Source organism: Lutjanus erythropterus, chromosome 7, assembly GCF_056507025.1.
Source record: "Lutjanus erythropterus isolate fLutEry1 chromosome 7, fLutEry1.hap2, whole genome shotgun sequence".
NCBI classification, from domain to species: domain Eukaryota; kingdom Metazoa; phylum Chordata; class Actinopteri; order Lutjaniformes; family Lutjanidae; genus Lutjanus; species Lutjanus erythropterus.
Genome location: NC_139323.1, coordinates 30,700,265 through 30,716,136, shown reverse-complemented (window position 1 = coordinate 30,716,136; position 15,872 = coordinate 30,700,265). Strand labels below are relative to the sequence as shown.

General features: G+C 41.1%; 1 protein-coding gene across 3 annotated transcripts in view; it reads left to right on the top strand.

Annotated features, from left to right (window-relative positions):
- Positions 1–15,872, top strand: part of LOC146324222 (tensin-3-like) — a 59,374-nt gene that overhangs the window by 23,939 nt on the left and 19,563 nt on the right. For all 3 annotated transcript variants that reach the window (XM_084723519.1, XM_084723518.1, XM_084723520.1), the window contains 3 exons: positions 4,093–4,223; positions 5,201–5,309; positions 5,395–5,463. In XM_084723519.1, the coding sequence (XP_084579645.1) occupies positions 4,093–4,223; positions 5,201–5,309; positions 5,395–5,463 (309 nt within the window). The remainder of the gene's footprint in view (positions 1–4,092; positions 4,224–5,200; positions 5,310–5,394; positions 5,464–15,872) is intronic.

Sequence of the window (15,872 nt, the reverse complement as noted above, 5' to 3'; positions counted from 1 at the left end):
CGCATTTTCACCATCTATTGTCTTTTTTGTGGCTGATCAGTCAGGAGGTGATGAAATCTTAATGATTTGTGAGATTCTCTACGTTTATACAGCCTTCAACCTGGAACACAGCAGTTTGACATTTGAGCTTCCCACCCTGAGCTTGACGTTAGAGGAAAATGTCTGCCATGTGTTTATGGTGAATGGCTCCATAATACATCCATGATCGCTCCTCACGCATCACGCACCTTTTCATCTGGTTGTCTACATTGTTTTTAATCAGCCAAGGTTCCAGTGGCACTCTTTTAGTTACAACACCTTCTTCTGCAATGGTAGAATGGTTTGCTGACTGGAAAATTGGCACCACTTACTGCTTATTTTGATGAACCAACTCCTGATAAATGCAGTGGTAGAGGATGGAAGCATTCATTCATCAACGATGGGCTGAATCCATCACCAATTGCTTTTTTTGGGACGAGTTTTAAGACAATATTTGTGATTTTATTCTGTATGTAATGTAACAGTCTACAGCGTGACAGCCTCTGCTCTGCACCTCATCCAGCGGCGCAGTTCACACCCACTCAGCCAATAATGAGTGCTCTGAGCTGGTCACGAGTGAGAGGAAAACAGCCTGCAGAGACTCTTTACAATTTTTTCACACAGTGAATTAAGGATTTATTTTGACTAAACCAGAATTGGTGATTGTTGGAAGAGTGGACAGACTAATAAAGATGGTTTTGGTGAGTTTTACATGTTTTTCTGTCGAGTTTTAATCAAGTGTGTTTTTTCCGCGGAGCCAATTAAGGTTGTCTTAGTTTGGTAGAAGAGAGAAACTTGAATTCAAAAGATGTATGGTTGCATTTCTCTGTTTAAAATGGAAAATAAGTGTGAGAACATGTAATTTCTAGACACTTTGTGAGTTTATTTTGTCTGTTGGATGTAGTGAACGTACATAGTGAACTGCTGAGACTGAAGAGGACAGAGGGAGGTAGGAGGGGGGACGAAGATATTGCCAATTGCAGATGGATGGGCTGATGATGATTGTTTCGAAAATTTTAACATATCGCCCAACTCCACCGGCTGCGGCTGTGTGTGTTTGTGTTTGAGCCTCTGGCAGCACTCACCAGAGAAGCCAGTTCTTTCTGTTTTGTCCCTCCTGTCTCTCTTCTTCCCCCCGTCGTCTCCGTACGTCCTCTCCTTTGGTCAGCAGTCAACCTGGACAGACAGACTAATTAGCATACAGTAAACAGCCAAGCATGGTCGGCTTGTATTGGGTCGCTGCCGCAGACATGTTGAGAAATTAGACTGAAGATGAATCAACTTTTAATCCCAAAAGTTTAAAAACAAACTCTGAGCTCTCCTCTCGCTCGTAATCAGGTCCATGACTCCGCTGTGGGTAACTGCTGCAGGAGGAGGAGAAGCAAGAGGAGTGAAGATGTATTTGCTTTTTAAGCCCAAAAGTTTGAAACATAAACTCTGAAATCTCCTGCCAGTAAAGGAGTCTGCATCAGGTCGGTTCTCAGCTTTCTCACCAAAAACTCTCCAGCTCTCAGCAGCTGTCTGTCAGCTCTGCTCCTGTTCTCTCCACACTTGTATTTTCATAGCAATAAAATATCACTTTCCCTAATTGAGGCTACCGGTAACTTTGGGCTGCAGACACACTGGATTCTGCCATACTGCTCAGTTGTTACCGTCATTTCTTTGGCAATGCATGTTCACGAATTTGAGGGGCAGGACTTCAGGAGCACTGTCACTATCAACTGTCTTTCTCCACAATGACTCACCTCACCTTTAAAAGCTGGAATACATTTGGGTGGAAACTGGAAGCCATGGTCTGTTATGGCTTTGTCCCACCTGTGAAAACTTGAACCTGAACATGTCTCATTGATGATGTCTGTTTTCCTGACCCTTGTGTCTCAGTGTTGCCTCTTCTTCGCTGTTTCTTCTCACCCTGTCGACGCACATGACAGATTTACTCACTCTTGTATCCACTGGGATGCAGCCAGGAGGAAGAGGCGCATATCTGCCGTGACCTCCATCCCTGATTCATTTTCTGTTTGAGGACTCTGGGTCATAGGTGTATGAGTGATGTCATCACTTCCCAGCTCTTTGCATACAGAGCAGCTGCTTCATCAAAGCTAACCTCAGAGCAGCCGCTGGTTCACGTGGGAGTTCCCGGCTGAACGGCCCATGACAGCTCTTGAATCACGTCTGTCAGGGTCTCTGCAGTGGTTATTGGTGACCCGCGGCCATGTGCCACGCAGGGTTACATTACAGCTGACATCTGACCTCTGACCCTGTGTTTTTGTACACCCCGAGGTCAATGAAAGGTCTTGTGATTCCTCTTCTAATCATGGAATTTGAGCACAGGAAGTGGAGCATGCGTGTTTGTACGGATGTAGGTCAGTGAGTTTGTCAGGGGCGCTGATATTACCCAAGGGCACATTTGAAGCAGTAACACTAATATTTCACTGCTGAGTTACTGTGTGTGGAAGTGCCTGTCCGTAACGTGTGTTTTTCAAGGCAATGTTTTGAGGCAGGAATTTGTAAGCGATCAGGAATGCTTTTGAAGTCTGACACAACACTTTGCTCTCCAGTGTGTTTGCATCATGCCCTCCTTCTCCCTCTCATAATCTCAGAGTTGCAGTCTTCAAAAGAGAATAGCCCCCTTCACAAATACAGTGGGTATCAAGTGATACTCGACACTGTAAAAAACCTCTGTGGAAGCACCCTCAGCAGGCCCTCTGGTGTGGCACAGTAACTGGATTAGTTTCAGTTGGACTGGCTCGGCCTTTTATGTGCTTCTGAGATGATGGATGCCCACAGTGAAAGCTGAGCTCACTGTGTTCCACATGGCTGTTTATAGACGATATGCACAATTGAGTGTGGTCCCATATATGGTGAATCTCCTCAAACATTTTTTCATCCAGACTTGTTTAACTTTTCTTTTTGTTTTTCTCACTGCAAAGGACAGCAAGCTGTTGTGCTGCGTCAGTCTCCAGCCTGTTTACATCTGCTTAATATTATAAGGCCTTGCTGTAACCTGGAACACTTTTGGATAAAATATAAAAGCTATTTAATAATCAGTATTTTATTATGAATATCCAATTTATTTCAACCTTATTTCCATTTTCTATATCAAAAACAATGACAAACTATGCTGTTTTTTTCGAGCTGTCGCTGTCTAATTGCTGATAAAAACATCCAGGGTGGCGTGGACCATCGAGGGATAGACCCTGGGCAAGAGGGGCTGCTGTCTGATGGGGCCACAGCCCTGACTAGTTGCTGGTGGCTGCATAACACCTTTGAGGCAGCAGTTAACTGGCATTGTGCATTAATAAAATATTGATCAACAGTTTAACCAACTAGTATTTCTAGTGCCGATTAGCAAGGGTGGCGATGTTTAATTGTGTAGTCGACTAATCGCACACATCCCTAGTATGTATGTACATCCTTCATGTTGAAAGATGAGTTGACTGCCACGAAAAATATTGACAATTCATGTTCATACACCAATGTATTGATTACATTTCATGAAGATTTCATGATCTGCCCCGATACTGGTCTGCATAGATGCATACATAAGCATTAAGCTAAGCAATACTTAGTTCTTTTAAATGAACTGTGCAACTGTTAAACTAAAAACACAGTTTCTTTCTTGATCTACTCACATCTGAAAAGAAAAGAGAACAACTGATGGTTCCAGCAGATGTTTTTTCCACCATGAAGTTCCACCATCTGCTCACAGTGAAGTCTTGCTTAGTCACACAGCGTCTGCACTGATGAGAGGAGCGACACACTGCTGATAAACATGCTGATAGACGCTTTTGTCAGAGACAAACATGCCAAACATCGACTGCTCTCATCACCTTTTATTGCCAAGTTGCCATCTGGTCATAACAGAGCGTCGGTACCATTTAATGTTATGTTTGTTTTACAAGAATAGACATAACTGTTTGTGGATATTTAATTTCATAGAGGAACACGTGGCTCAGTTTGATTCTTTTGTTGATTATACTTCAGATCATAATCTGTCTGACTGTCTGGATCTCCTGTTTTTTTAACTCCTGCCCTCCTCCTCACCCCTCTTGTTATCTCTTTGCTCCCGATCAGGTTGGAGGCAGCAGAAGCAGGTCAGTGATGTGGTGGACTACGCTGGTCTCCATAGTCCAGGATGGAGAGGGGGTGGAGCTCAGAGTTTCAGAGGCTCCCCGCTCAGCAGTCCCTTCTTTTCACAGTCACAGGTAATGACACACAGTTTCCTGGTTCACCTTATCTGACTTGTTTGACCGCTGGGAGTCAAACCTCGGACATATAGGCTACAACTACAAAAAACTGTTTAATTAAACCATCTTTAATCAGTATTTTATAAGCCTGAAGTCTTCTCCTCAAACCCCCCAGCATGGCAAATCCATATTTAACCTGTGGGGGTTACTAAATTACAGCAAAGATAAAGATAGGACAGAGTTCTCAGACAGGTACAGGTACCTTTTATGAGATAGAAAATATACCAGTAACCCCTGCATGTTTGTCCCCTGGAATAATCTGACAGCCTTTTTACACTTTTACTCAGTTATGTCAAAAAAATAACACAAGAAATCCATTTGAAATACATTAGACATGCATACACACACATCAAGAAAGTGTGTTTCACTCAACTCACTACATCATGGCTGTAGTGAGTCTTTCATCTTAGCTTGTTCCCTTAATTTCTGATAACATATCATTTTTTTATGAGTTATTACAGTAAATAATATATTACAGGTGAAGGTATTAAAGGTGTAAACTTTTCATGGACCACCTGGTGGAGTGCAACGGACCCTTGGTGGTCCTCAGACCTGTATTTGAGAACCACTATTGTAGACGTTTCTTTCCTCCCTCCCTCTGCCTCGCCTTTCTTTTTTTTTTAAGGAGTTGAGGTTTCAGCTCTTGCACTCATTCTTATGGCTGGGTGGCATGAATGGCCCGACTGTTTACACCAAAACACAGGCTGTAGCCACACACAGATCACAAGACTGATGTCTGCTGGTGTGTGTGTGTGTGTGTGTGTGTGTGTGTGTGTGTGTGTGTGTGTCAGTGTGTGTGTATGTGTGTGTGTGTGTGTGTGTGTGTGTGTGTGTGTGGGCTTGTTACCCCATAAGACTTGGCCAAAAAAAATGTTATTGACTTTTCCCCTTATTTCTTTTCTCACTCATTTTATCCTGCCGCTTTTTCTTAAAAGCACGGGCATCTCTACAAAACCAACAGCTTGGACCACCGGGGACACTCAGACAGCTCAGACATTGTCCCCCCTACTCCAGCCTTCCCAGTGTCTCCTCCAACGCCATATGGTAAGTGATGATGTCAAAATGGACAAAATGTGTGTCTGTGTTTTTTTTTCCAAATCTTATCAGGGTCTTGTCTTTGTCTTCCCAGTGAAACATTTCTCAGAGTTTTCCCAGCTGAGGACGGGCAGACAGTGGGACCAGCACAGCTCGACACAAGGTACGCTGTGACCGTATACATGTACATACACTCAGGCTCCTGATTGCTGCTGGACAGGGTTGAAGAGCCGGCTGGAATGTCCTCCTGGCATAAAACACACACACATACACACACACCTGGCCTGTGCTCTGTTGCGATTGGCTGGATATGTGGGCACGGCTCTGTTTTTGGTAAGTCTCGTCTGGCTGGAAGACAGACAGATGGCTCATTTCTGGACTTTTGTGTTTGTTATTTTCAGGTTTGAGGTAAAAAGCGGTTTAGGGGGAGCTGATAAAATGGACTGGGATATCCTCTCAGCTGATACTGGCCATCCGCTAATAATAGTTGACGGTAACAGAGGAAGAGACCACTGCTGGCAGGATGTCCACTCACGTCCTGTTCTGGGAGGGGACGGGAGGAGAGGGGAGGGTCTTTTGTTGCTGGGACATCCTGCCTGAGGAGATATGTACCGCACAGCTGCAGAAGGAATTTACTGTAGTGTCAAAAAAACACGAGTGTCTTTCAACGATTGTGTCTCATATCTGATCTCAGTGGCTGTCATGTTCCTGTCGTAGTGACAAAATATTTGTACTTTTCCTCAGAGGAAACAAAAGATGACATATGATGTGACCCTGTGAATCATATTTATCATAACAATATTCCTAAAAGCTGATAGTAATAATTAGAAGGAAACGCAATTAGGTAAAACCAAAAGAAAGCAAGACTTACTGTTGCAAAACAAAGTGCACATACTAAAAAGACATCTATTGAATCTATTGTCTCTACAGATGAGCTTGTTTTTAATAAATAAATAATTTCTTCTACTGCAAATAATCAGGCAATGTTGTGACCTTGGCATGTTGTCATCCCTTTATTGTTAACAAAACCAAAGTAATATTTCTGATGGCATTTGGCTGTGTGCTGCCGACAGATCGGTTCATTCCTTTAAAGGGCAGGTCTGCCTGTTTATTGTAAACATGTTTGTCAGAGCAGAGCGGCGGCAGGATGGAGAAGGAGCTGATGAAAGAGTGATTATTACTTGTTTACAGAAAAACACCTGATTCTCTCTCTCGGCTGGATGGACAGAAGAATTAACAAAGGACACAGAATATCTGTGGCTTGCTCCCATTTTGGGGGGCAGACCAGAGTTTCCTGTTTCCCACGTTAAAAGCAGACGACAGTCTGGGAAACAATTTGCCACATCGGGACAGAGCAGTCAGATTCCCCATTTAAATTATTTTTATTTAATGTTCAGAGTCATTACTGTAATCACAATTTGACCCGAGGCTGCTGTAATGTGGGGAGTGATTACAGTGGGCGGCGGCAGGCAGCTCCAAAACAACAGCGGTGCTCTCAGTCAGCCATGTGAGCCAGAGTCCCCACTGTGTTATCACCAGTCCGATCACACTGGGAACTCTGGGATACCGGTATGTTGTGAGTGCTGGTAAAAGTAAAGTATTCAGGGTTTGATTTAATCATTTGGAGTCAAAAATGTCAAAAATTTAATGGAGTTGGCATTTTGGAAAACACACATTTTTGTTTTCTTTTGAGAGTTATATGAGAAGATTAATATGACTGCCATGTCTGTGTATGATGTGCAGAGCTATAGTCAGGAAGTAGATAGTGGTTAACATCAGCCTACCTTAGCATAAAGACTAAAAACGGGGAAACAGCTGGCCTGGTGGATTGCTAGGCTGCAACATGTTAATCAGCATGGTTTAGAAGTATTACTGGTATTTCTTTTTTTATTATTATTTGGACAAAGCTAGGGTAGCTGTGTCCTCCTGTGTGTGCAGTCTTCATGCTAAGCTAGGCTAACTACATCCTGACTCCAGCTCCATATTTAAAGCCTGCAGACGGGAGAGTGGTATCAATCTTTTAATGTCATTTTTGACAGGAAGGTGAATAGGTTTATTTTTCATAATTAGCATTAGCATTTTTGCATTTCTGGTTTCCTCCTCTCGAGATCAAGTTTTTTTGTTGTCAGTAAAAACCATGCTTGTGAATTTTTAAGCTTTTAAATTAAAAAGGCAGTTGCTAACAAGTGGGTAAATAAAACTACAGATGTTGTCATTAAATGTCATCACACCAAAAAGTAGTCACTTAGTGGTGTTGATGTAAAGTCAACTTGTAACAGAACAAAGTTTAACAGAATTGACATTTTGGAAAATACATATATTAGCTTTCTTGCCAAGAGTTATATGGGAAGGTTAATATGACTAATATGAAGTATATTTAACACAATAGAGCAATACAGGAATGAGTCCTGGAAATTAGTTAGCAGTTTTGCACTTCTGGTTTCCTCCTCTTGAAATGAGAAGAGATTTTTTACGTTTTGTTCAACAATATAAAATATGTCAGTGGCTCCCAGTGTCTTTGACAAAAATAAAAAAAAAATCACTTTTAGTGATATATTTGACCTGGACAGATGTGATGACTACAGGATGTTCCCACTGTAGTAATGTGATACATTATTAATCTGGAAATGTTGGTTGGTGCAGCTTTAATATTTTACATATAAGCATGTTTCAAAAACATTTCAAGGAACCTATATTTCAATATAAAGCATTGATTTTATCACAGTTAGACCTGCAGAACCACCCAGTCAGTGCTCACAGGGATCATTTAAATAAACACAGATATGTCACATGTAGTAAATGTTTTGGGTGACAAACTTGACATTTGAGAAACCTTCCTATTTTTAGCTTGAAGCCATTATAGTTTAAATCCTTCAACTAAAGATAGAAACACTGAAATCAACAGAATTACACAGTTAAATAAATGTAATATAATGTTATGTATGTCATATAAAGATTTCATCCTTATGTCAACAGATTGATGACATTTTTCCATATTTTAGTCTTTGCAAAGTCATGACAGTATTTTTCCAAACATTAACCCAAAGATGAACTCTGCTTCTGTCTCCGGCCTCATGCACTTTCATTTCCTTGTGACAAAAAAAGTGCAGCTCTGAAATGTTATGCAATAACATTTCCTTTGTGTACTTGTGGCCACTTCAAAATAAACAGTGATATATGCAGAAGCTCCCAGCCAGCGGAAACAGGTTTCAGCCAAAGGAATGCAGATGTTGTTATGAGCGGCTGAGGTTTTTTAGCAGAGGCAGATGGTCCGTTCAGACAAGCACTTGACTGTCTGAACCTCAGGGGTCACAGGTCAGGAGAAAGTGCGGGGGAGAGCGCTGAAAGGACAAGGGGAACCTCTCCTGCTCCTTCACATGATTGGATTTGGTGTCAAAGATGAATGAAATGATGAAGTTTCAAGTGTCGTTGTTGATTCTGAACAGGTTTTGTGCAGAGAGACGATTCATTGTCTGCGTAGCAAGGGTTGTCGTAGGGAAGTGGACTTGATAGAGTTCTTGAAGACGTTCTCGCTGAAGAAGCTTCTTGGATGAGAGGTGAAACGTCTTCAAGAACTCTATCAAGTCCAGTTGCCTATGACAACCCTTGCTATGAATACCGTGACCTGGATGACTGAGAATCCTCACAGACATGACTCATGGTCTGATTACAAACAAGTCTGCAGTCACCGTTCACTTAAATTGTTTGGAAGATTCTGCAACACTGTTTTTGTGAACTAACAAAGTAAACCTGACCCTCAATCAGCATGAGGGTGAGTACATAATGACAGAATTTTCATTTTTGGTTGAATTATCCCTTTAAAGGTATTTTCACATTAGGCACATTTGCTTCATATGTGCCTGAGTGTGATTGCTAGATTCTCATGTGATCTTGTGATCTTGTGAATCCAGCTGCTCCACAAGGTAAAGAACAGCCTGCCAATTACAAGATCCCAGTAGCCGTCCACTTCCTTAGGGTTAGTTCTGATACCTGATGGGAACTGTACTCGAGTACACATGAACCTTAATCAAGATCGTCATTTCAAGTAGACCCAAGCATAGATCAACAAAGCGTGTCTAGATAAAGTACTCAGTGTTCACACGAATCAAACTGTGAAGGTGTCAAAAATATCTTAAATCCTTTTTTAAAAAAAATATTTGGAATATCTGCGAACTATCCTGTAGTTTCATAAATGAAGACTTGGGTCTTTAAACTGATTAATGAGCAACACAGATGGACCGCGCTGATGTCCATTCCAGCTCATTTCCTGTGACACAGAGGTTAAAACAAGGCACGCAGCACATGCTTCCACTGAAACCAAAGTAAACTCAACACAATTCAATCAACAGCTTTATGGTGTAATTTATGATGTGCTAAGATTAGACACATGGCAGTGTGTGAGACTGTGTGTGTGAGACTGTGTGTGTGTGTGTGTGTGTGTCTGCATGCCTTTGTCTCTTGTGTTTGTGGCGAGCAGATGGTGGGAGTGGACACACATGCCCTGACAGAGAGGCCATAGAAACCCCCAGATCGACCCCCCCTCCCCGAACACCACCAACCACCTCCTCTCTCTGGTCCATAAAAGGCCACACATGACCTCTGACCCCACTGGAATCCCTTCTGATTGGGTGAAAGTGCTCACAGCGGCCCAGCAGGAACAATGCTTAGTGGTCAGTGAGAGGAAGAGGGGAGGGAGGGAGGGTATGTAGACATGCATGTAGGGGAGGAGGAGGAGGAGGGAGTGGGGGGGAGAAATTCTCTACCTCTTGTCCCCTCCCTCCATACAAACCCAGAAGTCGAGCGGTGTCACAACAAGCCAGGAACAAACGGGGAGCTTATTTTTCCATCTGGGGGACGAAAGGAATTGGGCATGGCGGTGAAACGATCCAGCCCCTGAAGAAGAAGAGGAAAAAAAAAAAAGCTACAGCGAGAGTCGGGCTCAGATTGCTTTTTAGCAGACTGAAGTGAAAGAGAGAGGAGCAGATTCTGGTAATAGTTTCATTCACGCTGGGAGGAGGAACATACCAGACAGAGATAGAGACACTGGAGCAGGAAGGTGAAGGAGTGATCCCAAAAGTTTGGTGTAAACAGGAAACCGGCAAATAACGGGATACTTTAGGGAGTCTCACATCATGACTGCGTCTCTCGGTACGTATGTGCATCTGTCAGAAAGCATGAGTGTGTGATTGAGTGATTTTTTTTCCACATTTTTGAGTAAATTATTTAACATTTCTATCTCCATCTTTCCAAGCATTTTATGCACATTAAAGGGACAGTTCACCCCAAAATCAAAAGTGCTATTTATACATCTAGATAGTGTTGATGTGAGAGATGTCTGCCTTCTCTCCAATATAATGGAACTGAACGGCACTTCCATCTTCCAACAGCGCAGAAGGAAGTGTGCATCTACTCATGGACGAGAGGCTCGTGCCCATGACAGCACAAGGTGTTAAAATTAAAGGCTAATTTCTGCTAAATGTTACATGCGAATACACAGTCTCATGAATGCAATCTGCATTCATTCCCATAGTATTGGAAGTGACATTCGTTGTCCATTAATTAGTGAAAAGAATTTTCTGTCCGCATGTCGCAATACCACCAGACCATCACTGTCAACAACGCTGCCTCTGCTTTTGCCTGTCTTGCCATGTTTGTGGTTGTAGGAGAGAACCCTTGATTTGCAAAAGTCTTTTATTAGGGTTGCAAATTTTGTGCATTTCCTTTAACTGATAGTTGAAAATGCTACCCACTGATAAATGAATTAATCAATAATTAAAAAAGATACAATACACAAGTTTTTCTCATTTATTCCTCATTTTCTCCGTCTCATCAGTGTCAAATGAAGAGCAATTACTGTCATTTCTAGACCATAATTATTGATCAATACATTTTTAGACGGTTACATTTTTGACGGAGATATGTTTTACAATGTGACGGTGCTGTGGTTACGTTTAGGGACAGAAAACAGTCTGTTAGTGTTAGAGAAACAGGATGGTTTGGATTAAAATGACTGTCGCAAGATCTTTTGCATGTCTGGAGAGTTCCCTTCTAGACTAGCCTCATGCTTTCAATAACGTAATGTAATGGATGCATGAAAGTAGTGACAGTTACATTGTTTGAAATGGATGTTACTATTTTCGTACTTAAAGGGGGCATGAATGAGCCTTAAAGCAAAATAGGAAGTTGGAGTGTTAATATACAATCTATGGTTGAAGCCCCTTCCTCCCTAGACTTGAAGTTCAGGCAGGTTGCCTGCAGGATACAGAGATACTGAACAGGACAAGTGCAACATAATTTTTGGACAGTAACAAGCAGCAATGAGTCCTCCACTATGAGTTGATCAGCTCTTTACAGCTGTCAGTTGTCTGTCAATGTTAAGGTCAGCCTGTTATTCTGAAAACAAAAGCCCACTGTTCTGAAAATACACACGCATGCCTCGATTTACCATTATGAACATTTATTTCTTCTAGAAGATTAATGATTTTTTACGATTCATAAACAGACACTTACTCATTTGGCAAATATTCTGCATTAATTCGAACTCTAATAACTCATTTTGTTAATTTCTGATGACATATCATGGTCATTTTTTGACTAAGTATAGTAAGTACGCTGAGCTGCAACCTCACCTCCATGAGCAGATGCACTCTTCCTTCTGTGCAAGGATGTGATTGGAGGGTGTAGTTCAATAGATTGAAAAGTGGCACCTAGTTTTATTATGTTCAAGAGAAGTCAGGCATCTCTTCGGCCGATATCTCCAAAGTTCAGCAACTCACATCAGAACATCTAGATGGATAAATAGCACTGCACGTAAGAGGAAAAATGTATTTCTGATTTTTGGGTGAACTGTCCCTTTAACACCTTTTTCTTTTCTCCTGGCATTCTTTATTGTTCCTCCTTCTCTCAGCGGGCATTTTCCTCTGTTTTCTCCTCATTCTCTCGCTTGTTTATTCTGCGTTATCTCTGCCTCCGTCCCTCCTGGGAATTTTAAGGAGGGAACACATGCACAGAAACACTTCCCTCTCTCCTCCAGGCTGCTGGTATTTGCAGACGGCTTCTGGAATCTTTCTGTCAGATGCCTTTTCCAAACACACCCCCCTCAAACCCTCATCGCTCCGTCTTTTTGTGCACGTAAAGACTTATTTTAGTTGTGCTGAGCAGCAGCATCTGCAGCCCCTCTGACATCTCACACTTGGTGGGGCGATGAGATGGTTTGTTCCACTGCCGCTGTGTTCATGATCTCATCCTGTTAAAGGCTATTTTGGCCTCCATCGTGCAGTCATGGAAGGCTGATGTATTGGTGGTTAACCGAGGGAGCCCGCTTCCCTCTTTTCTCTGCACTATTGACCCGAATTGAACCGAAAAGTCTTTGAAGATTTGGGTTTTTGTTGGGTTGCTTATTGCTCCCAGAGATGTCATACACGATACAACAACATCTTGCTGAGCCACAAGTTAAGCATTTTAAACCTCAGTAGTCTCATACAAAGAGAACTCCGGAGGTCCACAACGTTTTTTCCACATGCTAAAACTGGAATAATTAAGAATGGCACTCAGTGAAACTCTTCAGCCTTTACATGTTAAATATGTCCTACAGAGGACATGTGGTTTTGCAGAGAACAAACGCAACTAGAGTAGAAATTATCAGCTGATTAATTAGTTGATCCACAGTTGATTTTGATAATTGATTAATTATTCTTGTCACTCATCCAGTCAACAAAAAATTCAGACATTCTCTCATTCTTGCTTCTTATTTGTGAGGATATGTTGCTTTTCGTTGTCTTCTTCACACACATTGGGTAACACTTGGGTATATTTTCACAATAATCTGCACTGACTTTCCTGGAAATCATTTTGTAAATTGGAGATAATGAGAGGTAAAACAGACGCAGCGCTCAATTCATTTTCACAATTAATTCCGATAAATTGCAGCACAAACTAGAGAGTAGGGAATTGTAACTACAGTGGTCCAATAGAAAAAAATTACCACGCATAATACAGATGTCTTTTGTTTTATTTTCTCTATTCTTTCTTCTTCAGTAGAAACCATGAAAACTACAAAAAAATAAAAGATATAAAAAACAAGGTTTCAAATATAAATCTCTTAATTATTTTAAAGTCTCTCAAACAAGTGTCCAGTAATAGACAGGCCCAACAATTAAGTCTCTCACGCTAAGATGTGTTGACAGACATGTACCAACATTTTATCCCAACAGAAAATGTATTGATATGTCCGTGCAAAAGCATTTCAACAAATATTGCACACAGATAAGAAACTAATTAAAGTACAAAATAACAAATGACAGTGTGTGCCTCTTGGACTGTGCAGAATATGATTATTATGATTATATGATCACGACCGTATATTTTTCTTCTGCAGCCATGTTGCTTCTGCCCATAAAGCATCAGGTGTGTATCTGACTAAACGCTCATAAAATATGAAAACAAACATTTCAATTAACTTTCAGTGAAAATGTCTCTCAGATAGTTACAGGAATAAAGTTGCAAATAATCAGTGAAAAATGAATTCAGATTTACTTGTGTTTAAATGGCTCAGTTATTTTGTATTTCCCTATAATTACTCCCATGTAGGTCTTTTCAGCAAATATATAATTACCAGGAATTTAGTCTGAAATTATTAGGAAACTGTTTAACATTTCTATCTATTTTACACATTATTGGCATATTGTAGACCAAACTATTCGGGAGAATAACTGATGACCCAAATTCTTCAAGGCTTGGAAGATTTTACTGTTGCCATGGTAATCAACATCTGAACATCCTGATTTTTATTTCAATTAATTTGTCAACTATTTGCTCCATTAATCAATTAGTTGTCTTGACTATAAAGTATCAGAAAATGGTGAAAAATATAGAAAATTATAATATATGATATAATAATATTATATATAATAGTATATATAATGTATGTAATTGTTTTAATTGTTACTTTTTTCCTGCAAAAACTTACCCAAAACTATTTATTGATTATCAGCATAGTTGGTGTTTTGGTGATTAATTTTATAGTTGAAAACTATAATCGATTCATTGATGCATCCACACACGTTGCTTACTGTGTCTGGGAGACTGATGCTAACTTTGGTTGATGCTGGACTTTATTTACGGAGATTTATTCCAAGTGTAATGCTAGAGTAAAGCTAAATCATCACAATTTATTTTGATACTGATTATCGTTTCATCCCTAATCTGAACACAGCCTAACAACTGAGATAAGGAGCATCTTGGACCTCATCAGGAGTGAATACTGACACTCTCAGTATAGATATAAAAATATATATAAAAAAGAACAATAAATGGTTCCAGAACAAGAAAATAATGGGCAGAATAATCCTTAATGAAACACGTGCGGCCTCGGGCACAACAGGGGTTTTGGCCAGTGTTAAAAGCAAGTTAAAGATTTCAGCTGCCACATGTGAGTTTGGAGAAAATGGATATTCTCCAAGGGGATTAGTTATTGACGAGTGCTGCTCTGAGACGCTGTACAGACGTCTGTGTGTGAGAAACACTTGGCTTTCGCAGGACTGCAGGAAATTAAGGGCAAAGAGGCAGAAAACTTCAGCCACAAGGACGGAAAATGTTGACAACACAGTGGACAGAAGGCCAGTTCAGGGTGCAGAGACCAAAACGGAAAGAGGGAAACATGGCTTTTGTTCCTCAGGGCATGATTCAGTGTGAGATGTACCAGAGCATCAGTGGTCCTAAATGTGATGATGCAATGGTGTCTGGTGTATCTACAGTCCAGACACATGACAAGACACATGAAACTGCAGGAGGTATAGCCTGTATATGCAGATGATGGGACATATTATCTCTAAGAGCTGCAGAAAAGCAGAAAAATGTTGAAAAAAGAAAATAGGTATCAACTCTTCAGATCGACAATAGCACTCTGTTTGCTCCTTGAAGTTAAACTAAACACATACAAATTAAAGGGTAACTTATAGATTTTTCAACCTGGACCCTATTTTTCCATATTTCTGTCTGGGTTTTTTTCCTCACATACATATTCTGCTATAGGGGAAAAATACCCTGCCCTGTTTGCATCTCTTTAAACCAATCAGAAACGTCTTGGGCGGTGCTAAGTCCAGGATGCAGCGACAGTTCTGCTGCAAAACAGTGTCGAGGGAGGAACTTGTTTTGGTGGAACATTTGCACATCGGGAGGCTGCCGTTTTCAGCGTGTAGGTTGCAGCTCAGAGGTTGTTCTTGTTTCATGGGTACTTTGAAAATGTAGATAGCTGATGCCGTGATGCTGCTTGGAGCCTGCGACCAGTGGCAGGACTTTTACCTGCAGTTTGTATCCAGTGAGTGAGACGAGTAAGTGACAACAATTTTTGAGACTGGTCCAGTATTGAGTGAGACTGCTGCAGCCGTCAGCCGTCAATGGATGGTGTGTCTGACAACACTATGGAAATGATCCCCACAAAGACAGACTTTTTTAAACAGTAAGATCTTTTTTGTTTAACCAGAAACAGCAGATAACAGCAGATATATCGCTCTCTTCAAAGCCACCAGACTTCATTTACAGAAAACGTAATTTCATCATTATGTAACACAC